The sequence below is a fragment of the Tachyglossus aculeatus genome, chromosome 16, assembly GCF_015852505.1.
Source record: "Tachyglossus aculeatus isolate mTacAcu1 chromosome 16, mTacAcu1.pri, whole genome shotgun sequence".
Taxonomy (NCBI): domain Eukaryota; kingdom Metazoa; phylum Chordata; class Mammalia; order Monotremata; family Tachyglossidae; genus Tachyglossus; species Tachyglossus aculeatus.
Window position 1 is genome coordinate 50,458,540 of NC_052081.1, and position 9,173 is coordinate 50,467,712.

The window sequence follows — 9,173 nt, forward strand, 5'->3', positions numbered from 1 at the left end:
TGGATGCAGAGACACAGGAAACCAGCGGAGGGTTTTGAGGAGAGGAGACGTGGACGGAGGGATGCTCAGGAAGATGATCTGTGCAGGGTGTCCCGGGTCAGGCTGCAGGGCAAGGTGCCCCTCTCAAGATACCCACTCGTTGAATCCATGCATGGAACTGCCCTCAACCTGCTTTTTTAGTCCCTCCTCCAAACTCAATAACCATTCACCAATCCATCCATCACTCGGTCCACCGATCCATCCATCCATCGATCCGTCCATCGTATTTATTGTGTCCTGAGCGCTGTTTTGAGTCCTTGAGAGGGTGCGAGGGGAGTGAAAGACATGATCCCAGCCCTTGAAGGCTAGTAGGGAAGATGGAGCCCAAATATTTTCAAATAGTGGAAGCAGGAGGAAGGCCAGAGAGAGGAATGGCTCAGTCTGGATTCTGTATGAAGTAAGGGAACTAATGCCGGCCCCAGGAAGTGTGACTCTGCAGTTGGTCCTGTGCCCCAAAGGCAGGGCAAAAGTCCAGTGGGTGGGTGGTGAGTCTCCCGGAGAATGCAGCAAGGCTCAAAGAGGAACCACTGATGGAGCTTCTGTGCTAGGTCACTGGGAGAGAGATTCGGGGATGGAAAGCCCTCATTTCCTCTTCTCCACTCTCTTCTGCTTCACCCTTGCACTTAGGTTTTCACCCTTTATTCACCTCTCTCTAGGTCCCACAGCACTTAGGTACATAGCCGTAATTTATTTATTTATATTAGTGCCTGTCACCCCCTCTATATTGTAAGCTTGTTGTGGGCAGGGAACGTGTCTGCCAACTTTGCTATGTTGTATGCTCCCAAGCGCTTAATACAGTGCTCTACACACAGTAAGCATTCAGTGAATATGACTGATTGCATGTTGGAGAGAGGAGAGTCAGGAGTGTGGGATGGTCCATGTTGGGTCACGGGGGGAGAGTCTGGGTTGGAGAGGGGAGACTCGGGGGTGTTGCCTTTTCAAGGGCGGTGGGGAGACGAAGCAGGGAGTGGGCTGGCTTCTTCTTAGGTGATTCGGGGAGCATGATTGTGTCTGGGTCCGATCTTTGCTCCGCTTCCCTGTTCCTGGCCCTGATTTCCCACTCTCCAGGTCCCAGGCCTCGCTCCCCTCCTCCGACCCCCAATGCTGGTCTCCCGCCCCCGCCTCCTTCCCGCAGCCCCAGGGAGCACACGTGCCACGTTAATTAGCACGACTCCGCTTTCGTTGGGGAGGCTGGGGAGCATAAGAGTTGGCGGTGGCTCCCTCTCACCACTGAGCGCTGCCAGGCTGGGGCGGGGGCCAGAAAAGAGGCAGGGCGAGGGCTGGCTCTCATGGGTGTTGGGTGCATGCGCATGTGTCTGTGCGTACGTGTGTGTTTGCGAATGTGTGTGTGCACTCGTGTGTGTGTATGTGTGCGTATGTGTGTGTGCACACGGGTATGTACGTGTGTGTTTTCTGGAATGGATAGACTACAACCAGCTATGGTGTTTCTCCTGTTCAAAGAGTGCTCCTAGACATTCACTCTCATGGTGAATGAGGGGATGGTGACTCTCCCCCAGTGACCCAGCATGGACCATCCTAAACCCCTGACTCTTCCCTCTCCATCCTTGATCCTCCCCAATGACCTACGACGGACTAACTCCCCTGACTCTCTCCTCTCCATCCCCGACTCTCCTCAGTGACTCAGCATGGACCATCCAACAACTCCTGACTTCCCCTCTCCATCTTTGAGTCTCCTCCAGTGACCTAGCATGGACCTCCCAATAACCCCTGACTCTCGCTGGGAAAATAGATAGGCCAAAGTGGGGCCTGATGTGATCAGTGTGTCTGAGCCCCAGGCTCTTCTCTTCCCTCCGCTCCCAAAGCTCCCCATCTTCCCCTTTGCTTGTCGGACGAGGGGGAGTGACATTTTCACGTTTATTATAAATCGGCCTTTGCAGGGAAAGTCCTGCAGTATACAAAAGACAAAAACGTTACAAATAAATACCGGTTCGAGGCAGTTTCCCCGTCTCCCTCCCCCGGACAGACCCACTGCTTCGGATGGACAGATGGACACTGTGGGGGCAAGTTGGGGGGAAAAGGGAGGACGGTCTGCTGCCTGCTGGGTCTGTCCTGGGCCTTAATCTGAGCCTAGCAGCTCCTCCAGCCTTCCCCAAGTCTGGAAATGGGGAAGGAGACAGGGTCCAGGGGGAGGTTAATAGCGAGTTCTGAAGTGGTTCTTGATCTTCGCATCTGAGATGCCGGCTGCTCCTTCCTCCGAAACCGGGCCCTCTCCACTGCTATAGCCCTGTGAGTCCGGTCCCCCTCTGCCGCTGTAGCCCTTTAAGGCCAGTCCCACTCCGCCGCTGTAGCCCTGCGAGGCCGCCTCCTCAGCCCCAAGCCATCTCCCCTAGGGCCTGGCGAGGGGCTGTCACCGGCCTTCCAGGAGACAAGGAGACCAACAGTCCATCTTTTCACCTGTTCCTCCCTCCCTTCTGCATCCACTTGTCCAGCAGAGCACAGCCCAAACCAGCATTGGACACACGGTGGCCAGGGCTCGGGGGTAGTAGTGCCGCCACCTCAGTGCCTGATCTGGCCTCACCAGGTCCGCCTGGGGACCACCTCTCCCCTCTCTCTGGCCGCGGCTTGGACCCACGGGGCCTCTGCACCGGTTTCTTCTGAGGGCAGCGGGACCCTCTCAGCGCTTCCTCCGCCAGGGCAGGGGCCAGCTGGGGGCCGGGCGCGGGGGTACTGCAGGGGCCGGGCGGCTCCTCCAGGCGATGTCTCTGTAAACCGGGCAGAGAGAGGCTCAGCCCTTGTCTAGAGGCCTCAGGGGCCCCTCCTCCACAACCCAGGACAAAGGCGGGTTGGGGGTCTCTGCCCCAACAACCACGCACGATCAGGAGTCGCTTGGCTCTGCCCCATCCACATGGTCAGAGCCCAAGACCCCGGCCAATTCCACCACTCTTCCACCCCAGGATTCTGTTTCCATCAGGGACACCAGGATGCTGGAAGGGACTGTATGCTGGACACCCACTCGCAAGGTGAGGGATGGGTCTTTCTACATCCCTGACTCTTCTCCCAGTGACCCAGCACGGGCCACCCAACACCCCTGACTCTTCCTTTTCCATCTCTGTCGCTCCCTCAGTGACCCAGCCTGGACCATCCAAGAGCCCCGACTCTTGCCCCCAGAGAGAACCAACCCCTGGACCAACCACTCTGACTCCCCCTTCCCCTCTTCCTTGAGCCTCCCCCAGTAACCTAGCGTGGATCATCCAACACCTCTCACCCCTATCCCCGACTCCCCCAGTGACCCAGTGTGGTCCAACCAGCACCCCTGACCTTCCCTTCTATATCGTCAACCATTCCCCCAGCGACCCAGTATAGACCAACCTCTCTGATTCCCTCTTCTCCACCCCTGACTCTGCCCCAGTGAACCCGCACGGGCCATCCAACAGCCCTGACTCTTCTCTCTCTCCACCTCTGACTCTTTCCCCCAGTGACTCAACACGGACCAACCAACAACTCCGACTCTTTCCTCTCCCCCCATGACTTCATCCAGGTGACCCAGCACGGACCCTCCAAGCCCCCCTGACTCTTCCCTCTCCATCCCTGACTCTCTCCCCGGGTACCCAGCGCGGACAGCTCCTCCATGGGTCTCTGTCCAATCCCCCTGCCTCCCCGTAAATCCCCAGCTCCGATCCCCCTCAGGGGAGAGTTAGGGTAAGGGGGGCGGGGGGGAGGGGGCTCCTGGACCCAGGGGGATGTCGGTGGGTCGTACCGCGGCGAGGCCCGGCAGAAGATGGTGCAGGTGCGATCCCGGGAGGCGGCGCACGCGCACCTGGCCGGCGATCTGCGGCTGCGCTTTGGCCGGTTTCCCAGGCCGTAGGGCGGAATCAGCCTAATGGGGTCCAGGAGCGGGAGGAGAGCGGGAGGAGAGCGGGAGGAGAGCGGGAGACAGGGAGCCGTGAGGATCGCCCTGCGCGCCGGGGTAGGGGCGACCCTCCCCGCGGCCCGGCCAAGCGCCCCGCCAGCCCGGCCGAGCCCTCCGGCCCGCCGGCCCCGGCTCCTCACCCCGGCGTGTTGACCCAGATGATGTCCAGGTGGCAGAAGTAGACGCACTCCTTGTCCAGGAAGCTGTGGCAGGAGCATCTCCTGGTCCTCACGTGTTGGTCGCCCGCCGCCGCCAGGCCAGGCTTGGGGGAGGGGAGGGTCCTCGCTGTGCGGGACAGGCGGACCCACCATCAGAGCCCACTCCGCCCGCAGCCACCCCACGCCCCGCACTGTCGGCTCTGGCACCCGTCGGAGCCTGAAAGTCCACGCCGCAGGGGCCGCCGCCGCCGCCGCCTCCCCGCGGGAACTGGGAAATGGGGGTTAGCTCCCCCCGCCAACTTTCCCCAGCCCGGCGGGGGGCTCCGGGGGAGGGAGGAGCCCGCAGTCGCCGTCAGCGCCACCGCCTCCCCGACACTGCTGCGTCCCGCCCACCAGGGCTGTCAACCAGCCGTGCGGTGCCAGGTCCCGAGGGCACGGCTGCAGCGGCGGGGGATGGGGAAGGGGAGGGGTCTGACCCGCCGCCCCATCGCCCCATCGGCCCCGCTCCGTCCCAGAGCAAGGGGGCAGGGAGGTAGCTCGGCTTGGGGCTCGGGGGACTGAAGAAGGGGCCGTCCCCGGATCCGGGGGTCGGGGCTGGGAGCCGGGGTCCGGGGGCCCGGGACCGGCCCTCACCTTCTTGCAGGACCAAGAGCAGCGCGAGGGCGGCGGAGCAGCTGGCCCGGAGCAGCCGCAGGCGGACCATGGTGGCCGCCGGTCCCGGGCGGCGGCAGGGAAGCTGTGTGCCGGTGGTGGGGCCGCCGGCCTCCTCTTAAGGCCGAGGATCGGGGCTCCGCCCCCGCCGTGCCGGGCCAGACAGGGAGTCCCAGCCCCGCCCCGCCCCAGCGCCCTGCCAACTCCCCGCCCACCCCGCCGGGCCCAGGTCTTGGCACCCTGTCCGGTGCCCCACCGGGGAGCGGGCACGGAGAGGGCGCGGAAGGTCGGTGTGGCTGCCGCAGGTGAGGGGGCCCGCCTCAGGCTGGGCAGGGGGATTGAGCTCAGGTTGGGCAGGAGGCCAGGCTGTTTGCCTTTCTTCCCTTTCCTGATCCCTCTTCTTGGGAGAAATGTGTGTGTGTGTGTGTGTGTGTGTGTGTGTGTGTGTGTGTGGTTTGCAAGAACGTGTGTGAATATGACATAATGATAATAACTGTGGTGTTTGTTAAGCGCTTACTGTATGCCAAGCACTGTTCGAAGCACTGGGGTAGATACAAGGTAATCAGGTTGTCCCGCGTGGGGCTTACAGTCTCAATCCCTATTTTACTGATGAGGTAACTGAGGCACAGAGAAGTTAAGGGACGTGCCCAAGGTCACACAGCAGACAAGTGGCAAAACTGGAATTAGAACACACGACCTCTGACTCCCAAACCCGTGCTCCTGCCACTAGGCCATGCTGTTTGTCCCCCAACACATGGATGTGGACACAAAGAAGCAGGACACGGCTACAGACAGGGACACACAGACACAGGTACGAAATATACAGACATGCTTGATGACCAAAGGCAGTGAATCTGGCCCTGACTAGAGTGACACAGAATGGATGCAGTCCTGCTCAGTCAGCCATGTGTTTGGTGGGAGAAGGGATGGACATGGTCCTGTCCTTGGGAAGCCATGGTTCTGGGGAGATGTGACAGACATGGTCGTGTCCTTGGGCAGCCACGGGTCCGGACATGGCCCTGTCCTTGGGGAGCTGAGGGTCCGGCAAGGGGATGGGATGGACATGGATCAGTCGCTGTCGGCCACGGGTCTGGGGAGAGATGGGATGGACAGGCATGGATCCAGGGGGAGAGAGGATGGACACAGTCCTGTCCTCAGGCAACTATAGGTCTGGCAGGGAGGTAAGATTAAGTTGACCAGAAGACTCACGTTAGCAGGGCTAATCTCCCTGTCCAATTCTCTTTAAGGGCCCAAGCCATTTTCCATCAGAGTCCAGCTTTCACAAGAGAGGCTGCAGGGTGCCCATAGTGGGAATGTCCCAGCAGCAGGAGCTTTAGTTGCCCCACACTGTCCCTTCTCTTCTTCCTCTTTTTTTGCCCCTCTGCTCCCTTGTTCTCCTCCTCCTCCTCCTTTTCCTTGTTTTCCACCTTCTCCCTGTTTTCATCTTCCTCCAGCTCCCTGGGCCTGGGCAGCTGAAGCCCACGGATTTCACTCTCCTCGAGAAAACTGTGAGTCTTCTTAGGGCCGGGAGAGACTCAGTCCCTCATCTCAGCCCCAATCCTACCCTTTCCCAGATCTCGGCTGAGATCATAACCTACCCCTGAGGGTCCCAAGTTCTTAGTTCAGTTTGGTTCTGGGCCAGGGGTGGGGTTGGCATCAGCCCAGATCCCCAGACTCCCACATCTCCCCTCACCGGAGGTGGCTTAGATGATCAAGAGAAGGACAAGTAGGAGGTGGGGAAGAACAGGGATGATGTCTGGGAACTTCCCTTTAGACTGGAAGCAATTTATGGACAAGGAATGGGTCTACCCACTCTGTTGTATTGTACTCTCTCAAGCTCTTACTGTAGTGTTCTGCACCCAGCAAGCTCTCAATAAATACCATTGATTTATTAATTGATTGATGAGGGGATTGTAGTAGTAGCAATAAGAGTAGTGGCACCTTTTTATTAATAATAAGTGTGGTATTTGTTAGATACTGTGTGTTGAGCACTGCACTAAACTCTAGAGAAGATATGAGGTAATTAGGTCAGACATAGTTATCAGATGTAGTAGGTATTGAATCCCGATTTTACAGATGAGGAACCTAATGCCCAGAGAAGTTCAGTGACTTTTCCAGGGTCTCATAGCAGTGCTGGAATTAGAACTCAGGTCCTCTGACTCTAATGATTTTTTCATGAGGCTGCAGGGCTTCTCGTTTTTTGAATGCCCCACTTGGTGTAATATAATATAGTTGGCACTTGGGTCCTGATAATCTTAGGTCTACCCCAGAGCTTAATACAGTGTTTGGCATAGAGTAAGCACTTAGCAAATTCTACAAATATTATTATTAATGTTGAGAAGTAAAGCATAGCTGGGCTTGGGGCCCTGGAGGGCTGGACAGTCCACACAATCCCTTGGCTGGGAAAGCAAGAGGGTCCTGAGCCCCCCAAAGAGTCCATCCACACGCCTGCTCACCCACCGCTGCCCACCCTCCCCACCTGCTCAGCCTGCAACTTGATTCCTGTTCTCTAGTCCGTTTGGGACATGAGGGAGGGGCAGAGCATGCAAAGTGGGGAGGGTTGGGCCCCCCTGCCTAGCCTTTGGTGAACAAAGGGTAAAGGTCGAAACAGATCTACAGCCTCGGCCTTGGTTGGTTAGTCTTCTGGTGCTAGAGCGTTCTGGGGTAACCCACGTAGGGAGGGAGGCTGGGCTCATAGAAGTGGTAAGACCAAGTGCATACTAAATGCTTACTGTGTGCAGGACACTGAACTAAAGGGTGGGAAAGAGAATATAATTGGGAATTCGACACCACCCTCTCCCTTAAGGGGCTGGGCTCAGGCTCTGGCTGGGTGGACAGGAGACCTGAGACCTGACTTCAAAGGCCAGAGCCCTTCTGAAATGAATGAATGAGTGAATGAGTGAATGACTGAATCATATTTATTGAGCGCTTACTGTGTGCAAAGAACTGTACTAAACACTTGGAAGAGTACAGTGGAACAAAGTTGGTAGACACATTCCCTGCCCACAACAAGCTTATAGTTTAGAGGGGGAGACAGACATTCAGAAATAAATATTTATAATATACTATATAAATAAATATAAAATCACAAATAAATATTTATAATAAAATATACATCAATATAAATTACAGATGCGTACAGTACATAGGTGCTGTGAAGCTGAGGGAGAGGTGAATAATGGGAGCAAATCCAAGTGCAAGGGCGACACAGAGGGGAGTGCAAGAAGAGGAAATGAGGGCTTAGGGAAGACCTCTTGGAAGAGATGTGGCTTCAATAAGGCTATGAAGAGGGAGGGAGGGAGTTCCAGGTCAGAGGCAGGATTTGGGCAAGAGGTCGGCAGTGAGACAGATGAGATCGAGGTACAGTGAGTAGGTTGGCATTAGTGGAGCAAAGAGTGCGGGCTGGGTTGTGGTAGGAAAGCAGCAAGATGAAGATTTGGGAATCCTCTGCATAGAGATGGTAGTTGAAGCTTTGGGAGTGAATGAGTTCTCCAAGGGAGTGGGTATAGATGGAAAGTAGAGGGGGACCCAGAGCTGAACCTTGAGGAACTCCCACAGTTAGGGGGTGGGAGGCAGAGGAGGAGCCCGTGAAAGAGACTGAGAATGAGCAGCCAGAGAGAATGGAGGAGAAACGGGAGAGTTCTCCCCGGTGTCAGTGAAGCTGAGGTTGGGTGGAAAAGGGGATGTTGACAGTGTCAAAGGCAAATGGGAGGTCGAGGAGGATTAGAATAGAGTAGAGGCCATTGGATTTGGCAAGAAGGAGACCATTTGTGACCTTTGATGGGGCGGTTTCTGGGGAATGAAAGGGACGCAAGCCAGATTGGAGGGTGCCAAGGAGAGAATTGGAGGAGAGGAAGTGGAGACAGAGGATGTAAGACAATTTGCTCAAGGAGTTTTATCTCCCAGATCTTATGTCCCATCTACCACCATGGCCCTTGTGGGCTGCCTGAGCCCTGGGTACTCAGGCCCACCAGCCCTCGGGTCCCTGGAAACCCCATTACTTAAGCACTAACTCGAGACAGCCCCTTTTCTGCCTTCCTTCTGCTTGTACTTTTTTTTTTTAAGGTCTTACTTCCCCACTAGGTTGCAGGCTCCTCGAGGGCAGGGTTCGTGTCAAAGTACCATATCTTCCCCAGTGCTCGATATGGTGCTCTGCACCAGGTAGGTGCTCGACAAAGGCAATCGATTGATGGATTGATTGATGGACCTAACTAGGTGGGGATCGGTTTAAAGGCCTTCAAGACCCCGCGCCCAGACCCTCCCTCCCTCGCCCAGGTCCCTTGCCCCATTGGCGTGCTGCTGGGGTGGGGTTTGGGGGTCGAGGAGGAACAGAGAGAGGAGGGCAGCCACTTTCAAGACGAGGTGGATCCCAGGGGCTCAGTGACTCAGGGGACCCCGGAGGGGGGCCGGGGCGAGGGAGGGGTGGGCAGGACCCCGGGGGGCAGAGGTGTTAG

The 9,173-nt window shown here is 57.1% G+C and overlaps 1 protein-coding gene across 1 annotated transcript; it reads right to left on the bottom strand.

The window, feature by feature from the left end:
* Positions 1–1,918: 1,918 nt before the first annotated feature.
* Positions 1,919–4,771, bottom strand: EDN2 (endothelin 2). Its single transcript, XM_038758445.1, has 4 exons — positions 4,702–4,771; positions 4,051–4,195; positions 3,758–3,877; positions 1,919–2,762 (listed from the first exon to the last, which is right to left on the bottom strand). The coding sequence occupies exons 1-4, from the start codon at positions 4,769–4,771 to the stop codon at positions 2,675–2,677; spliced, it is 423 nt and encodes a 140-aa protein (XP_038614373.1). The 3' UTR covers positions 1,919–2,674.
* Between the last annotated feature and the right edge of the window lie 4,402 nt (positions 4,772–9,173).